This window comes from Acyrthosiphon pisum, chromosome A1, assembly GCF_005508785.2.
Source record: "Acyrthosiphon pisum isolate AL4f chromosome A1, pea_aphid_22Mar2018_4r6ur, whole genome shotgun sequence".
In the NCBI taxonomy this organism is placed as follows: domain Eukaryota; kingdom Metazoa; phylum Arthropoda; class Insecta; order Hemiptera; family Aphididae; genus Acyrthosiphon; species Acyrthosiphon pisum.
This window is the reverse complement of record NC_042494.1, coordinates 135,146,858-135,167,814: the sequence shown is the minus strand read 5'-3', so window position 1 is coordinate 135,167,814 and position 20,957 is coordinate 135,146,858. Positions and strand designations below refer to the sequence as shown.

At 37.4% G+C, this 20,957-nt stretch overlaps 1 protein-coding gene across 1 annotated transcript in view; it reads right to left on the bottom strand.

The window, feature by feature from the left end:
* LOC100165536 (protein sax-3) overlaps window positions 1-20,957 on the bottom strand; it is a 74,932-nt gene that overhangs the window by 26,223 nt on the left and 27,752 nt on the right. Inside the window, exon 2 of the mRNA XM_001947992.5 lies at window positions 7,907-8,212. Within this exon, the coding sequence (XP_001948027.2) occupies window positions 7,907-8,212 (306 nt within the window). The remainder of the gene's footprint in view (window positions 1-7,906; window positions 8,213-20,957) is intronic.

Genomic DNA, 20,957 nt, shown 5'->3' with positions numbered 1-20,957 from the left:
TTACGGAATCCTACTAATTTTCTTGGACATAATAATATTATTAGTAGGTACAACTAAAGCCTAATAAATAAACAAAATAATGCCTTTATATATGAGTAAAACATAATTATGCAGTATAATGTTGTTTGATCGAACATTTGGTTTCGGTATTTATATTTTCGATTTTTGGTGTTGAAGAAGACAAAACATCTTCAATCTAGCGAACTTTATTAAAATTTTCGCGCTAAGTAAATTAAAATTATTTGGATATCGTAAAGTTTTCGGACCAACGGACGAACACTGATCGTCGGCAATATATATAATAATATATGTTAAATTTAATTTAGATACCAACACATTTAGAGTCGTGAACTAGCGGATCTCACGAGATTAATCATCATACTTCAATAGTAGATGAGATCGCATTCGTGAATAACAAAGCCAAACTACGCTGTGGAGCTTAGAATTTTCGTTGTAATTAATGCTTTCAGTGAAGATCGACAGACGAGATGAAATTAAAAGTTCGAAAGAGCGTCTGAGAATTTCTCGCCACGGTGACATCGACTGCGCGGCGATCGATTCACCTTTATGATCCACACGGTTTTTCACGACTATCTGCACATAATATTTGTATAGTTCAGATTCTTAATTAAGAACAAAGAAAAAACTACGCTGCAATTAAAGTTCTTCGTGAACATCGATCGACGAGATGAAATTAAAAGTTCAAACGGGTGTCTGAGAATTTATCGGTGAATTTATCGGAAATGTGATTGTTTGGTTGAAAAGGTTCGTTCGAGCAATACTTTTATATTATATTACCTTGGCGGTTATCTTCCAGTTACCAGCGAACGCAAAACAAAAATAAAATCGATCCACAGGGCCGCCAAAAATGTTACATACACGTCACCGAAACACTGTTTTGCCCTCATAATTCAAATATATTTTTTTTGCGACCCTCCGTACGTACCTATATAATAGTATACCACAGATCGATTTCGTAAAATTTAACAAAGCCAAAAATATGCCACGGAGCTTAAAATTTTCGCTTACCTACTGCGAACATCGAAGGATGATAATTGATAATATGATGTTTAAAAGTATTGACGGGCGTCGGAGAATTTCTCGATGAAATCGGCGGCGACGATGCGTTGCAACGATCGATCGAAAATGTGATTTTTCGGTTCGAAAGGTTCGTTCGTGCAATATTTTATTATTATACCTATTTTATATTGGCGGCTGTGCAGGTTTTCAGCCATCGCCCATCGTTCAGACGAGGTGAACGTAAAAAAAAAAAATAATAAAATCGGTCCGCAGGGGCTCTGAAAATTTTGCATACACGTCGACGCAACATCTATTCGCCCTCGTGATTTATACTGTTTTTGACAACCACCTACTTATAATATTAGTACAGTTCTGGTCGCATTCATAAATAACAAAGCAAAAACTACGTTGCAGAACGTGTAAAATTATCGCTGTGATTAAAGCTCCTCACGAACATCGAAGGACGATATTGTGACATTAAAAATTTCAGACGTGCGTCGAAAAATCTCTAGATCACGCTTTTCCCCAATTGATCGAAAAAGTGATTTTTCGGTTCGAAAGTTTCGTCCGTGCAATATATTTTTATTATACCTATTTTATACTGGCGGCTGTGCAGGTTTTCAGCCATCGTTCAGACGAGGTGAACGTAAAAAAAATAATAAAATCGGTCCGCAGGGCCCCTGAAAATTTTGCATACACGTCACCGCAGCATCGATTCGCCCTCGTGATTTACACTGTTTTTTGCGACCATCTGCACGTCGCCGGTCGTCGCGTCGCCGCGGTTTCCCGATTTCCGCACAACAATGCTCGGCGGCCGGTTATTTTGTCTGTCATTGTCGTCCAGTTCCCGGGTTGCCATTGTGTTACCCCATGTAAATCGTGGGATGCGTTATTATTATTATTACCGTAATCACCATTATTGTTATCATCGACATTATAATATAATATTATTACTTTTGCGATTATTGTTATAATAATGTATAATATTATTTCCACGAGACCTCCCATCGAACTGGAGCGCGGCGTCCGACGACGACGACGACAAATTATTTATTCGAAGGGTCGGCAGCACGTAACGTTTATATTATTATTATTATAATATAATTAAAATATTACTGAGGAAAGTACGCGCGCACACATCAAACGTATAATAACTATCACTCGCGTACCCATTACTGCTCGACGACGACGACGTTTCCCTGTCCCAATGAAGCCGATTTGGAAAATGTTTTAATTATTACCCTTGGCCTCGGTGGGACCTTAACGGAGACACCGTTTAAATTACCTACACATTATTGTCATAGCGTGTACCTGCAATGTGCCCAAACGAAAATAAAAATAAACAAACGATGCTCTGCGTATTTTTTTTATTTTTAATTAAACCTCGAACCAAAACTTTATCATAACACCGAAAGCCAAATATAAATTGCGTTATTATACACGTTTATACTGTAAAGTTTACGACTCCAAAGCTTAAAGACACGGTTCTTTAGTCTTTCACATAATAATTTAATTAATTTTACTTTTAGCACTTTTTACATTTTTCATTATGGGAACGGCCGCACAGTTAATATTTTTCTAATGTTTAATTGTCGTCGTCTCATTCCGTTTAAATAAAATATAACAAAACTCACAACAGCGCGCGTGGAGCGAATTATTATTTTTATATTTTTATTATTCCAATCAATTTGGTTTGAATTATTATTATTACGATCACGATGACATTATTGACTAAACAATGAAAAACGTTTATAACTCGCGTGACACAATATCAAAAAAACAGTTGTTGTTTCAAACCCTAACTCGATACCTTAATTGCACTCCTGCTATTTATTAGGTACTACACAAAAGTTTTTCGATTTTACGTTTACATTTTCATTTCTGTACCTACTATACCATACAAAGCGAACTAACGAAGCGTACCTAATGGTTATGATGATGTCTATACAAATTCCGACGTCTGATATAATTCTTAACTGTTATTTTGACTCACTGTGGTTTACACGAATTATTATGAAATTGAATTGTTGTTGTTTAAAAAACCATATCTATCATCGTCGGATTTTGAGTGCCATAGAAAATATAATAATCATAATGGTTCAATATTATTATTTTACACTATAGTAATACGCGTGAAATATTTCATTTGGTTTTGGTCTTTCAGAACTTTTGTACGATAATAAAAACGACGCCTTGCAGTGTGTCGTACATATTCGATTTTTCGCCAAACATATTATAACAACGCAGTGAGATAAAATTATCCGATTAACACTTATATTATCTGCAGAGAGCTATAATATAGTGTTTTAAAAGTATAACGTACGAAGACATGTCGTTCTCGAGCCTCGTGTATACATAGACCCGTACTTAACGTCATCACATTTTTTTAATTGGCCATTTCTTCTGGTCTAAAAATACACGATACACATCGATCGAATTCGTGAAATACCGAGCGAAACGTAGTTTGGTTGCCAAAACGATATCGGCGGTGGCGGCAGTAACGGCTAACTATATAACAATAATATGATATAATTTATATATACGACACAATAAAATACAACGTCACACGTAACACATTGCAATTATTATTACTATTATTAGTCTATACTACGAGTTTATCTCGTTCTGTCTTTCTATTTTTTTTTTTTTTTCAGAAAACCGTTCGATAAAAACGCTCTCATTATATTATAGACTGTAAATTCCCCGCGACCGATCGAGAGCTGTACTGCAACACTGCGACAGCGGGTGAGCGGACGCGTAGAGGTGGCGCTCTTGTTGTGAATATTTCCGATAAAAGCAATAATTTACAAACGTTTCTCCGGGCGACAAAACCCAAACGTGTATATATATATATAAGTATATGTCACGTGTATAAGCGTGTCGGAGAGATGGGAAAAATCGGCTGTCAAAGAGAAAATGACAACGGAATCCAATCCGCACGATAATGGATTGCATTTGTTTGCGGCACGACTCGGTATATAAATATATTATAGGTCTGGATCGAGAGGTGCACCCCGCTCGCAGAAAGAGCGTTTCGCTGTATGACGCTCGTTTTATTATTATTATTATTTTTTTTTTATCTCTTTTTTCCTCACACACACACACATTTCACGATTATATCTCTCGTTCGTCTCGTTCCTTCGAACGTCTCGACGAAATCCATATATTATAGATTTGGCGCCTCGCGGGTGTTTTATTTAATTTCTGCTATACAGTTGCGGTTCGTCCGTCGCTTGCGCCACGGCCATAGTATATTATAGTATTATAATATGAGTACACGATCCGGTGACTACATTTAGGTATACGCGGTTACGACTGATATCGTAGTATAAATCTCGCTGCAATGACAATAATAATACAGTCATTATTATATTATTATTATTATTATTATTATACCAAACGCGCGAGATCACGTTCCGCAGTGGTTGAAGTACGCGGTGTGCGCGTTAATAACAAGGTGTGATTTCTTTAACGAACAGCATTTTGATTTTGGTGTCATTATATTTCTCATTTGAAAAAAAAATATACTGTGTAGTGGAAATTGTTATTTGAAATTCTTAATTTGTGCGTGATACTCAAATGATATCTTAATATACGTCATATTCTTTAAACACCTAGAATATATTGTTTTTAAGTTTTTTACTGTTTTTTTTTTTACAATTTCCATTTTAAGCTCTGGTAATGTTTAATGCACACGATCAATATATTATTCGACTTGTTGGAAATCATTTTAAGTACCATCTGATCAAATAAGCGAAATGGCAAAAACCGTAAAATATATTTTGTGCAATAATCCGCTCGTCAAAACTCTAAATAGTTAAATAAATAAACAAACGCTATCGATTCAATTATTCTGCTTCAAGCATTAGTGATGCCGGTGAACGTTGTTTATATATCATTTCAAACATTCAACAAATAGCAAAAATATTGTTATTTGAACTGGAAATATTTGAAAAAAAAAACATATTTCGTTCAAAAACCTAAGGAGGTATTGATTTAGACGATAAGCGTAACTGTTCTCAAATTGTATTCTAACCATACCTGATGTATGCGTCTGAAATACACAATAATTTCGGAACTCCTACAAATGGAAAATATCCGCTTCTCCGTTCCTATACCCACTCATCCAAGAATGTGTATCTTTTCTTTATTTTCTTTTTCGTTCGTTTTACGGTAAGTCTTTTTTATACGATGTCCATCAATGGTTATTGGATTCGCGTCCATTAATTAGTGAAACAATCCGACGTACTAAAAGTTTAGGGTTTTAAAGAGCTGCGCCGCTCGCCAAAGAGCAAAGAAAACCTTCGGACGTTTCCCCGGGGAACATCAAACAAGACCGTTTTTCCGGCCGATGTTTGTCTTCGCTTCTATAACCTCCCCCCACGACTACTACCACAACCTACTGACGTCGTCTCCGATCACCTACTCTCACCCTCTTCCTCTCCCTGTGCACTACTACAGCCACCACCACCACCCTCACCACGGAAAAAGCCCCTTATTTTCACTCAATTCCAGTGTGTCTAAAGAAAACTGCTTCCGGCCGTTTGTTTTGCGCTTCAATAAGCCCCTTATATTCCGCCACGCGCGTGTTGACCGACCGAACCATGTCCTCCACCCTGCCTCCCCCCACCTGGCAACACCACTTTCGGCGGCCATCAAACGTTTTTGTCAAATTCAAACACGCGTGCGAATTAAAGAGCTGTAGGCGGATTGAATCGTACAGTATATAATAATAATAATATTATTATATTATTTTATTGTCGACGACGACGACCGTTCTAGGGGGCGTGAGACGCGCCGGGCACCCAATAAATAATATTATATAATACCACGCGTGCACCACTCGACGCGATTGTGTCACGAGGACGATAATAATACTTATAGTTATCGTTCGCGGTTGTCCGGTCTCCTTCTCGGATGGATACGCATTCGCGATGAAAACCGTCCGCGACCGTTGACGATGTATTATTATAATATATTATTATTATGTTACCTATGATTGTTACTATAATGTTATATTTTATAGCGTTTTCGTGCGACTCGAATGGGGTAGGATACCATGGATACCGTGGTTGCGTGGTGGGAAACGCACTGCAGCCGCGGGTCGGCAGCTGACTACGTCATTATACGCGGACGGAGCCGATCGCGACACGACAACACTGCTGCGACGCTCCGCGCCGTCGTCACGCGATTCGGTTCCGGTATTTTATGTGCCGGAACAGATTGTAATTATTGCTAACAAACGGGGCCGACCGATAAAGGTCAATCGCGACGTGTTCAACGACGTGTGCGCATCGTGTGTGTATGCCGAAATCGTATATTATACATTTTCGAAAAAAAAACGAGACGCGTACAGAATGAGCCAAGTCGACCGGAAGTAGCGGGTCGATAACGTGTTTCGATAGTCGGAGTAGGCGATTTGCGTATAATTCGGTAGCGGTGTAATATATACCTATGAACAAAATATGATTGGCCCGAGCCGGTGTGACGCGAACATTAATTTACGATTTTCAATTTGATTCGGTCGGATGTAGTAATATATGTTATTATTATACACCTGCGGCCTGATCTCAGCTGAACGGGTACCTACGGGTATGCGTAAAAAAATACCTAATGGACTTTAATTACCGGCGATTAAACGTTGTTAATTAATTGACTGTTTAATTAATAGCAGTAGGTACGCTACGATCGGATCGACAAAAAATAAATGATATACCTAAACATATATATAAATATATAAATTTAAATTCACGCGGGTGCGTCGATTTCTCCAAAGTTTCGTTCTTTTTTTTATCGGGCGCGTGACTACAGTGCCTCGACAATGCCGGAAATGTATTACCTATACAATAATATTATATTGTATATAATATTAAAAGGAAAAAAATTGTCAATGAGCTCTTATACACTCGAAACTTTTGAAACAATATTGAATCGATTAAATCGTTAAAGTTTCGGCTTTTACGCATATACATTTTTTCTCCTCGGGGCGTTTGCTCTTTGATTAATGATGCCATCACGCCGCACACAATACAGACGTGTACTTAAAACCGTATTCTATAATAAGAACGGGGACCACTAAAGATGACCGATCATTTGAAGTTTCGTCTGTTTCTAACGTGCACTCGGTCAAGATGGTTTTCCTCTTATATTACATTCTGTTTGCACTTACTGGAGGTTCAATGTTCTCGATGAGATTATAATAACATTTTGCTCTCGAACATAATAAGCGCATGCACCTGGTTATTACGATGGCTTTTTTTTAATTCGACGTGATAACTACACCACGCCATACTAATGAAATATAAATAATATAGGTATCCCGCGTAATTGATATTTTTATACAAGCCATATATTGTGTGTTATCTCTTTACGCGCACCGATGGTTTTGAAGTATATTTTAATAAATTGAGTTATCTAACATTTTACTTTCGAGCAGCCTACACTTAAAAAATATGTTCTTTTTATACTCTGATAAAAATTAAACTGACATTTTTAATGACTATAGGTATAAGGCGTTCAATCATATTAGTCATTACAACAACTACTACAGTCGACATATTTGATTGATCGACAAAACGTTAAAAATAATATTATTATGAAGCATTGTGTTAGATCTCGCGATCGTACACATACATTTGCAGCTGGTTTCATCAAATGATGGTCAGAGGACGGCTTTTTCTGTTCCGCAGACAAAAAAGACTAAGTATTTACGGTGAATTAATAGATTTTCGTTAGCTTACATTTCGTCTTTACCCTCTCCGATCGACCTACCCTCCCAAGACATTTTCCCAATTCCCAATGTCGCCCATCTATAATCCTTATCGATGATATTATAAATCGTACGATAAAATATCAGCTGACTCTTAGATGTAGTCAAGGTACTTACATGTGACGACCAGGTTGGCTTTTCTGCTGACGGCCTCGCCGAAAGCGTTGTGGGCGATGCACCAGTAAGTGCCGGAGTCATAGTCACGCTTGCCCTGCGACGCCTCCAGGAACAACAGCGACCCGTCCGGCAACAGGGCCTTGCGGACGCTGGTGGCCACGTCCACGGGACGGCCGTCCCGGTACCACCGGACTTCCGGTTGCGGATGACCGTCGGACTTGCAGTTGAGCGTGGCCGGCTCGTGGAGCCCGACCGCCATATCGGTGGGATGTTCGACGATCCGCGGGGCCTGTCCGCACAGGACGTCTGTGAACAAACGAAAAACACCGTTGAAAATTTTTGTAATTTCGTGCCGATCGTAATAATATAATATTCGTATGACATCGTTGTCGGTTACGTCTGTATGTGGGTGGTATTATAACGCACACATGCTGCGCACGTTATTGGCAAAGTTTAACCGCTCCAGGACCGCGGATGTTTTCCTAAAGAGAAAATATCGCGGAAAACAGCATCTTCGAGTCGTAAAATCAATAGCGAAAACTCTAGACGGCGGGCGCGACCGCATACCTACCAGTTGTGCTGCCGTGAATGTTAATACGCGCGTGGCGAGCGAAGAGCATAACATAATAATATATTATAATATAATAATAATAATATATATATATATAACATGCAATATACGTATTATGCGCATATTATTACGAACGAGAATCGCCCCGCGTTTAAATTGCATAATAATATGTTTGGGAAGTTCGACGATGGCGACGACGACGCGTGAGGTGGAAATCATTAGCAGCCCTATATAAAACGACGAGAACTGGACGAGTTTGTGTGGGTGTGTGTAATGCACGTGCTGGTCTGCTGTGCAATATTCGTTTACCATAATATTTTAATAATACATAACATGTATTATTGTATTTCACTAATGACCCCGGAGGGGTGAATTTCGGAATAAAAAAATTTAAAACTTTCGTTTATGACAGTCGACAATTTTGTGAACCGTGTGTATGAGGCGACGTATAAATAATATCATAATATAATAATATGATATTATATTGTTTATTATTCCGAGCGCGGACCTTTCGGTTTGATTAAAAATAACCTCGGCGGCGACGAACAGATCGCGCGGTACACGCACGATGTGTGTTGACACTGTGCCGTGTATAATACGCACGCGGAGACACTTGTAAAAACAAAAATCGTGAAAACATTTTTGTACTCTGACATTTTTTTTTTCTATTTTTCATTTATGCGGCCAACGTAATAATAATAATAATCCCCGCCGCCGCCATAGAAGGGTGCTCGGTGGGTGTCGGTGTGTGGCGGGGTCGTTCGTGTTTTGCTTCGCCGGTCAAGTGGCAATATCACAATATACGCGTGCATACGTACAGAGTGACGCTCGCGGTATATAGGACTGAACATAATACGCACACATATATATATATACGCCAAACATCATCATATTGTATATACGTATGATATTTATTTATTTGTATACATATATAATGTACGCGCTTCCGTAGCTCATCTCTGCCGCAGTGCAGCCGGCGGGCGCGTTTTAAATTAACATCTCTCTCCCCTCCATCGCCGACGGCTTTCATTGTCGTCGTCGTAGTTATTACTATAACTATTATTATTATTATAGTTGTTATTGTTGTTGTTATATATATATATGCAGTGCAGTGTTGTACGCGCACGTGTTGTAGTGGATCACAGGCATCCGTGTCGTATACGCGTGTGTACACGTCATATACGAAGTATAATATCCCACTAGAACATCTTTTGTCGGCGCGGTAGGGGAGGGTAGTTGGCGTGGAGGGATGAAAAAAAAACTTCGTCCGTGCGCCGGAGGACGACTGACGACGACGACGACGACGACTGCGACGAGAAAAGAGTGCGTTTCAAAACGTCCCCGCGGGGTGGGGAACACATGAATTCGCAATCGCGGAAAGTTACATTATAAAACAACACGCCGCCGACGAGTGTGCACACACACACAGCATCAGTGTCTTCGCATCATTTGCGCAAGTGCTTTTCTGTTTAAGTTTTTTTTATTCGCCCTCCCCCCTCCCCAGCCAGCCACCGACGGCGAAACGTATATTATACAAATAAAGAGTTGTCGCGCACTACACGTTCTGATGATATATAATATGTACAGCATGAATGCATATACCTACTGCAACAGCAGTGTTTTCGCGTATATATTTTTACATTATTATTATTATATTGTGTTACGATAGTAAGAGGGGCGGAACGAAGGGACAAAAATATGCGTTAAATATTTAGACAAAGTCACGGGAAATAAATCATTTTATTCGCACAATATTATAACGATCCGTCGTCAGCGACGGTTTACGAGTGCGCTTTATATTGTGTCTAAACGTATATAATACGCACACGGGTTTAGTGCTGCTCCAAATACCGTTCACAGACCGACATTATGTACACGAGACGTCGGTCGATAGAAACGCAGCGATGATAATAATGTTTATCACTGGCAAATTGTACAGACCAATTGAAGCGAATCTACTACCTATACTGCAGCTATATGGTTTTGACGAAAGAAAAATCAAATTCAGCAATATAATGTCTGCTCGTTTTGGTCGTTAAAAACTTTGCACATTATTTATGGTTTTTCGAAAGTTATTTGGACATTCTTCTGTAAACGTCCGATAAAACTTTCGTTTGAAACTTTTTGAAAAACATGTATTGAATGAATGCTCCCGCAAAACCACTGTTTATCATCGACGAGATAAAAATATTTTCAATACAATTATATAGTTTTAAAACGTAACAATTCGGTTGAATCAAAGTATTTGAGATGATGCGGGCAAATTTAAAAAAAAAAGTCCGTACACTATAGGTACTTGGACAACAAATTTCAACTATCATCCAAACACTAATTTGATGAAATAATTGTTGAAAAAGTTGAAGCAGTGGAATCCCGATGTATTGTACAAAGACGGATCACAGTCGAGTGTCACAGATTGCATACGACAAAAAAAAACACATTTTAATTGAATGCAAATTAAAATTAACGCAGACGTGAACAACAGTACATGTATTATATATACAATAAAAAAAAATATCGCTGCTAACGACTTTTTTTTAACAATACGTACGTGCGGTAAAAAACGGAATTTTATTTTGCATTTCAAGCAGGCAATCTGTGTGTTTTTACAACAAACTTGCAAAGCGTGTTTTTTCTCTTTTATTATTAGGGGTAGTAATCTTGGAAGAACGACGTTTTGAAATCGGGTCATCCGTAATGGAAAGATCGGATAAACGAAGAAGGGAGAGTTGAAAAATATATATAAAATAATAATAATGGAAGAGAGCGTCGACGAAAGACGAAAAATATTAATTATGTACTTGTCGCCGCCAGGAGAGTTGACAGCCATCGTCAGTGGCTTTTAACCGATTAAATATTTCACGGGCTCACGGTTCTTGAAGACCTAGGCCTGTGTATAGTGTCGAGAGGACGTCTATACGCGTCGCCGTCAGAATGAGAAAAGCGCGAACTCCTCGGGGTCGGGCCCTTCAGTTTAATAAAATGTACACATTTCAGACGCGTAACGTCTGACGAGCGGCAGATACTCTCTTTGGAAATCGGATGTCCCGCGAGTAAACCTCTTACCCGGTCGACTGGCGGCGCCCACACAATAATAAATATTCCATGTTATTTTAAATAGCCGTGATTTTAATAAAACCGTGAAGAGCGCGGGCGAAAAGTGATGATTTAAGAATCCCGAATACGATGACACTTTCCTCCGGTACTTTACTTTAATCCACGTAAAATACTTCACTTATACTTTACATTATACTTTCTGGGTAATGAGTAACGATTTCGTCATCATTATTATGATTTTTAATAATATAATATATTATACGCGTTAACAAGCAGTGGCTGACAATATCGTCGATTTCGCATTCCCGTTCGTGATTTTCAGAATAGGAATTAATATATCGTGTGCCACGTAAACAATAATGTGAATGAACTTTAAGACGTAGGTACTATATTAATCATTGCCCGTACTAGTTGTGTGGAAGTTATTGAGCAATGGCCGCACAATAAGCGAACTCGCGCACACGTTTTCTGTGATCAATTATGCGCTGTTCTGGGCAAAAGGTATTTTTATTCTGTTTATTCGATAAGTCTCCAAATAGGTGGTTTGGAATTGCCCAAAAATATCAATGCCTACATATACGCATACTATAGGGCTAATTAATACAGCTGTAACAGCGACTTATATGATAAAACTAAAAACTAAATTAATTACAAACAGGTGTATGTCTTATAAAGTACACGCAATAATTCATGCCATAATTATATATTATATTATTCCAATGCCAGAAGTAATTAAATAATTTTAAAAAACCTATATTGAATTAACTGCAATTTTACTTAACGATTTAAATCGTATGACATCGTTCGATGCAATTTATTAGAGGACTTACATTTTTGTAAACGTATTAAATATAAAGCAAATTCACAAGATGTAGTGCAAACCAAAGTTGTGTTTAAGTTATTACGTTTTACTTGGAAAATTCAACTACACGACTGAGTGCCTATTAAAATAGGGGATATAATCGAAACAAACAATTTGGCTGGCACGAATCCAAAATAGAGGGTAAAGGTATTGTTTTTGTTTTCTTTTGACCAAAAGTTCTCGATACACGGGGTCGGTCTAACGGCCAAGACGACAAATTGGGTTCTCCAAATCGAACACAACAAATAAAAACCACTGACAATCAATTCGAGTAAATAACCAAACTCCTTAATTTATTAATGAAACCTTGTGGGGAGCTGTTTCGTGAGGGAAGAAAATATAAATCAAGGTATACTGGCAAACGGGACGCTAAAGTGATATAATATAACAAATCTCGGTTACTTAATATCGTATCGTAAGTCTGTGGCGTAATCATAGAATCGTATGAAATCTTTAGTAATATCTAAATATTATTATCTATATAATGAGCATAATACATCTTTTTATTATTATCAATATTGTACACACGGATGAATAAACTTAGTTAAATCGCTACTTAGAAAAAATCATAGCACACCACTTGTTATTGTTCCTCTACAAGGATAATATGTGAATCAGTAAATATGTTACAAGTAATAACCGTGGCAACGAAGACCTTATGAAAAATCGGTCAGAAACCAAATATCTTGTCTACTATTCAGCCAAACAACATAATATTATATTTATATTAAACAAGAAAGAAAAGTGAAATTATAATAAAATGTATTATGTGGATCTAATAATTGGTGAACAACGAAGAAAATATTATATCGCACAGTAAATATTGTATTCGTTGCCGTGCGATTCAGATGACGTTAATCGGTTTTAAAACTTCGGTAAAGTAGGTACATAATATATTACCAAAACGTGTGCGTGTGTACTATAGTAGCAGTATTATAGGTGGGGTATACTGACTCTATAACGTCCGGGGATCGGGCTGGACATAAATGATATGCACCTGTATAAGTTAATAATATATTTTATATTATATACCATATATTATTATATTAGTGTGTTGGGTGCAAAAACACGACGAGAACTTAAACGATTTCTCCCTCCCCCTCCCCCAAGCGACAATGATGGTAATATATCCCATCGGGAAGTTTTCGAATGAAATTTCCGACAGAGGTACAAAAAAAAACGAAAAAAAATCGAAAAAACTACCTACACTGCACAATAATCGTACGAAATACGTGCTCGGTGTTTGTTTTTTTTTTTTGTTCCACCAATCTCGTCTCCGGCCCCGTCGACTCTGTGAACGCGGCGGCGGGGAGGAATCCCAAAGTTTCTGGTCCCTCTGCACCCGGAAGCGTTTAATTATATATACGGGAAGCTCCGCGCTCGTCTCTACCATCAATAGAAAATATAGGGCAATTAATCACGGACCTGGACACGCGCCCGAGATAACGTGTAACACACACGCACAACACGCACACCCACACCACCCGCACAGGTAGAAAACTTCGGGATTAGCTAGGTGAACGGTGGTGGGGGGGGACACACGGCGCCGAGACACAACTTTTCAGGTCGGTTTCCCTGCAAGCCCGGAGCGGGTATACGCGTATATTATTATATAATATGTGCGTATAGGCGTTCGCCTTTTACATACTAATTACCGAAACTACGTTTGAAAACAACACTGCGTATAGTATAACTGGTATATACCAAAAGAACCCTTAGGCTCAACGCGGACTACTGCCAAAAAAATCGATGGGCTTTGAATGAGAAAAAAGCCGGAAACGAAAAAAAAATTGCAGCTGATATGGTCTGTAGTATTATGGTCATCTATGCATTGCGATGCCTGTTTAATATTACAGTCTGTCCAAATTTTAGCCACGGACAAAAATACAATAAAATACATTCGGTAAGACTTATAGTGAAACCCGAAAACGCGAATCGTACAATCTTTTAGGAAAACCGGAAATAATAATTTTTTAGACGTTAACGTCGATTGAAAAAAAAGGTACAAACGTATATTATAATATATTATTTATATCGCGGGAACGTATGTGGGTAGTGCGTATGAGTACCACGAAATTACCCTTCACATAAAAATGGATGTTTACCGTACGTTATCGACACGTCGTATTTTTTTATGATCGCATCTGAATAATATATTATTGGCTGCATAATGCATTAATTGCACGTTCATTTTTTACAATTTTTCCACTCCAAGTATATTAATCTGTGTGGATTTAACTTAATAGAGTCTTCATTTGGTATTTATATACCGGATTTATTTAATTAAGAAAAAAACACGTCAATAGGAAAATTGTAGTTTCCTTTTTCGTTCTGTTAACGAACCTTTAAAAAAATATATTTAAAAGTTGAAAAAGAGACATAGTTAGGTAAATAATAATGATTATTTTTGCTCTCATTTTAGATTCTCAACGAAGATTGTCATTGTGTTGGTGTAACAATGATGGGTTTCTTTTTTAAGTTTGTTTTGTGTTTCATTTTTTCTAGTAGAAAAACTAATTTAAAGATTAATGCAGTTGTTTGATTGGATTTTTTTTAATTCATCAGACAGCAGGTTGTATATTTGAATAAATATTGGAAAATAGAATAACTTTTGGAATGCTTTTTTTTTCAACAAAATCAATTTTGGTTGCTGTTCAATGATACAATGATCCTAAAAACGAGGAATTTCAAAATCCTTTGTGCGGTAATATTTGTAATAATTTATTAAACGATATTGTTGATCAGTTTTGGACAGAATATTATAACGTATAGCACATAAAAACGATTTGTTTTTTCCTCGTTTTATCGTTATAATAAATACATTCGCATACGTGTTATTTAATATTTAATTCTGTAATCCAAAGAATATGGGTAATACGCGTGGGGTTCAAGAAAAAAGACTTATTTTTTTGCGAGCCTCGGGACGTTTTCATTATTAATCCCCGGCCGCCCGCTGACAATAAATATCTTAATTTTAAGTGAACCCCAAAAGCGCGCGAGGCCTTGGAAATAGATTATAATAATATATTATTATTATATCATGGCGGAGCCGTGTCTGACATTTTATTTTTTCGAGAAGACAAAATTCCCGCACGGAGCACCAGCTCTCGAACGCTATGGAGGAACGGGAACGGCCTACGTTCATAATATTATTTACCGAGTTACATCGTCCTATACGAATCGCGTTTGGACATAAATAACTATAACGTGTAACAACGCATCGCAAGTGTGTGTGTGTATGTTACTGTGTTGTGTCGACGGGACGGACAATAATCCGCTGCGGTGCAGTTTTCCTGTGCCTTTGCTGTGAAAACCGTATTGTCATCGTCGAACTATAATATGTGCCGAACGCGACGGACAGAGACCCGACCGAGATCGATAATAATGGCAAATAATACGCGTTGGTCGTCGTACCTCGTGAGCCTCCGGTCAACGCCACGTGTGTCCGTTCCCGCGGGGAGGTTAGTGGCGGCGACTGTGGCTGCGGTCGTACGTCCGGGGAAAAAAAAATAATAATAATAACGTCATAATTGTATTATATTTCGTCGAAACGGAAAACAACACGTTTTTTTCCTCTGTTTATTTTCTATTGTTTTTCGGGAAGTTTTTTAATTTTTTTTTTTATCCAGAATTTTCCTGCCCCGTGATGCCGTCGTCGAGGGGACAGCACAGGGTTTGTAACCGTTTCACGTTGTTTTAATATGTTAATATGCGCTGCGACGCAACTGACCGCCGCTTTTGGGTCGCGGGCCGCACGTATATATACCTAAACGTTCGCCGCCTCGGTCCGCAGCATACGGTCCGCCGTATAATTCACTAAACGAAGAGTTAGGTCGACTTTCCGAAACGCGATTTGATAATATTATAATAGGACTTGCCGCTCCTATCGTAGTCGAGTTCCAAATTTTCACAAATTACGGAAGCGTTTTTTTATCCACATAAAAATGCGTTCTCGTGTCCGTTCGAAAATTAATAGTTTTTCTTATAGCGGAATAAAGGCGCGTGTTGGTTCGACTATTATATACTGTCGTTTCTTTACAATTTAATTATAACTCATATATAATTATAATAATAGCGACTAACATCTATAGATCTTTATAAAGATATTTTTCGTAAAAAATTTAATAAAACGGAATCGTTAAAAAAAAAAATGCTTCTTCTGAAACTACTGTAAAGACAAAAGGCGATAGTACAATAGCTTTTGATATAATAGTATTAAAAAATATTAATAATACGTATAATCCAATGGAAAACTTGTAATAATACAATTTTAAACTTGTGAATATAAGACGTGTATAGGTGCGGAGATATCTTTATTGACCAATGAATCAAAACTTTTGAGCGCGATAAAAGTAATCTAATACAACTCGAACTTTGTGTTTTATAATCTCTATATAGGTAAAGGTTTCTTCAAACCGTATAGCGGTAATGAGCTGTAATTTTCTAAAGAGAAATCCAAAGTGAAAAATGTTAACGCCGTCGCATAAAAACACGAAATCCGTCAACGCCTGAAAAAAAGTTGGGACAAATTTGGGATGGAAAAAAAACGTTTCATAAAACAAATATGTTACATAATATAATATTATAAAAAACTACACACGATGTTTCGATTTTCGGGGAAAAGCAACACCGCTTGCCCGTGTGCCTAATAAATATACTATTTTCATCATCGACGAATGTGGCTCGAACAACGTTCAACTTCATACAATAATATTAAGGACTTACGACCAACGTTTGAATATACGATATTAGATAATATTAGATAATATGTATATTAATATAGGTAATAGATGTCCGTTTATTATTAATTTAAGTTATCATCTTATACGCGTCCCCATATTTGAGGTATGGCTGATTATGTATTATTATATAGACATCCTCAAATGCGACAAGTTTATTGTTTAGCATACTTAATGAATCCCATCTCAAGAGTGTACAAAAACATAATAATTCGATTTGTTATTTTTTTTTTCGTTGGCTGTCGGGAAAAAATAATCTTATTGTATTTGTGATTAGTTGAGATATTATAATAATAAATTGTCTTGGACCTTGGTATAACATCTGTTTGGGCGATTATCACGGCAACAATATTTCGAAAATTGTCGCTTGAAAATTAGTACTAGAAAAAGGTAATAATATTTTTTAAAAAGAATTCCCATAAAAAAGGTCTATACAAGGAACATTATATATTTTTTATTTTTTTTCAACAAAAGATATATTTTTTTCAATACACACGGCACACCTGCAGGCTACAACTACTGCTTTCTGATATGGAAAAATAAAATATGTCTTTATATATTATGCGTTATTTCCAATGACAAACAGAAAGGTATAATACGACATCATGAATTTAATTTTATTCGGTAGGTCAGCCGAAATCATGTTTTATGAAAAAAAAAATATAGAAACGGTATTATGAATAAACTCTTATTTTTTAATGTTTTCCCAGACTTAATGTTTATACTGTTATATGTAAATTATGATGGTATTTTGTTTTGCAACATAAACCCTCATTTTCTATTTATTTACATTTTAACAAATTGCACTGACACAGGACATTTTACTTATAAAAGCTGGTTCATTAATTAGGGCGGAGATCCCATAATATATGTTAAGTTTTAATCTGACTTTCATTAATATGAAAATGAAATGCACCCGATATTTTGAAAACTAAAATGCAAATTAGATTTGCGGAATTTATAATATTTTAAAAGTTTTTCAAAATTATTGCTTTTATGGTGAGAAGACATAATAATGTACAAAAACAGAGTTTTTAGTAGTATTACTTGATTAAAAAACAGGATACATTGTAAGATAACACCACGGTTGTCATGGTAGTTAAGTTACTCGAATTACATTTTTTTTTTTAATCTTACATATTGGATTTCATTACAGTAATGTATCCAAAGTTCAAAATGCTTCGATCTCCTCCAAAAGTTTTAAGTATTTTCAAATTGGGACTTTTATGTGATATACTTCTTTGCCTTTACGACCCCGGAAAACGTCGAAAATATATTACGTTGAAAACACGCTATTAGAGTTTTATTATTTACGTTTGATTATTCCATAGGAATAGTTTACAAAATCCAATAAAAAATGAATTTGTCAGACCACTGTTGAATTCAAGTGCCTATAATAAACAGTCACTTGAAATATTTACTCGGGTTTCATTTATCAATAATGGTCAAACTTTATTTCGTTATGCGTCTATTACAATATAGTATTCAATTGGATACATACATTTTTACTTTTTTATTGTGTACGATTAAAGTAAAAAATATATATATATATTGAGTGGAATAACTGATTAGATTTTTAACTACAATAATTGTTAATTATATATATATTATATATATTTTATTATATTATATTTACGTTAATTATTAACGTCCGTGATGCACCGCAAATAAATGTTTATCTATAAACCTTTAAAAAAAACAAAAAAATTATGCTAACGCACAAACTTGTTACAAAATATTATAATTTACTAAATATTATGTGCATAATAATATAATATATTGTTAAATGTGATACATAATACATATATAATATTACGTTTTTTGTTATTTGATATATTTAATTTGCTCCTTTAAAATAACTAATTTTACGTAAGTATCCTTTTAAGAAAAATAATATCATGGGACACGATGTTGGAGTAATGGCTTTATAGAATCGTCCGTTTTGATGATCGCGTGTGTAAATTATATTGTGCTCTAATAGGTTTTCACAGGGGAAATTCATCATCATTTTAACGTTACCGAAAGTTGAATTTGTCATTTGCAATTGTGCGCGTATTCATGTCATTAACATTCGAGTTTTAATTATGATTAACGATCCGACGATGTGACTACCGTGAGAAAAAGAAAGCGTGTTTTGAAAATCACTTTTTCCGACTAAGAGTGATTAAAAAAAAAACACACACAACCCTTTCGTGTAGGGGAGCATTTCCCCTGTAATGCTGCTCGCGCGTCACGAACAGTGCGACGACATCTGATTCTCTGGGAGTTTCGGGTGCCTGTTGGAGCAAAGCTTTTGTCCCGGACCCCATTCCCGTCAGTGGTTTTCCACCCGGAGCAATTCGGCGACAGCAGTTAGAGGGAGGAAAAACGATGAAAAAATACGAAGAAAACTGAGTAGGAAATAATGTAATTTAGAATAATAAGACGGCCTGGCGTTTGTATACGTTTTTGGGAAAAAATGGGTTTTCCGAAAACTCAGAGTCACCGCCGCCGCCGTCAAATCAAACGCCTCCTCTTTGGGAGATTAAAGGCAGATTTTTTTTTTCCCCCCCATCAGTGTGTTTTGCCATTTTCAGCCCCCTTAGGCGCACGACCGGCGGGGAATGGAATGAAAGAAAAAAATAAATTAATAGCCTGTCGATCGGCGATGCCGTCCCGTCCGCCACCCTCCGGTCGGGTGCGCGCGCGCCGGTGGTGAAGGATGATGACGACGACACCGTGGACGACGAGGAGGAGAAGGACGATGAGGAGGAGGAGTCGAAATCCCGATTTAATCATCAATAATTGCGGCGCACGTGACGCCCGCGGCGGCAGCGGGGAGCGGTGGAAACACGGTCTCGTGACAGATGCGCATGTATATAAGAAGGGTATATAACGCGCAATATATGATATATAAGCATAATATATTATATATATATATGATGTCACCGACTACGGTATATTATAATAATATATAGGACACTCCGCGGCGGTTCCATTTACGACCGCGGTATATGATGAGGACGGCGGTGTAATAATATTATGTATTATGCGTATACATTGTACTCGTCTAATGGGTCGGCCGCCCTAGACAGTATAGGACCGTAAACACACGTTTTCGGGCGTTTTGCCGGCCCCAGCAGAGGATGACGCAAAAAGCGCACGCTCCGATAACATATATTATATAAATAATACCGTGATATAATATGTAAGCGTGTGTGTGTGTGAGTGAGTGTGCGTGTAGTACATTACGTATATATTATAATCTGCGAACGTCGGGGGGCGAATGAGGAAAACGAATGAAGAACGTGCGTCGGGCCCGACTACCCCCCTGAGATAAGCCGCAAATCCTCGGCCGTCGGCGGTGCCAGAAATCGGAACCCGCGATAATAGTGAAGGCAGTTACACAGTATAGTTGTAGGTACTTCTTCCTTTTTCCTTATCCGTTTCATAAACTCAGCCGACGAGCGAGATGCGTTATCAAACAGCCGGGGCAGACGATCCGGCGTCGCGCACTACGCACGGCGCATGTGTGTTGTAATAATAATATATTATACTCAATATTATAAAATTGTAATGCGCGCCGCTTAAGAACTCTGTTTCTCCAGCAGCCGATAACTCGACCGAATGCGATAACGAAAAGTCGCGGTTTTACTTTTGTATCCGCGTTGGATTTTCAGTGACTTGTATAATGTACAACCGTTAGGAAGACACGTGTCGTCGGCTCGGGAGGGAAACGCACGTCCGTAGCTATCGAATTATGCAAATGCGTTCAGCAAGAGTGTGTGCGTGTGCTTGTTTCCTGAGAAAAGCTGATTTTTTTACACCGAAAGCCTTTCTGTA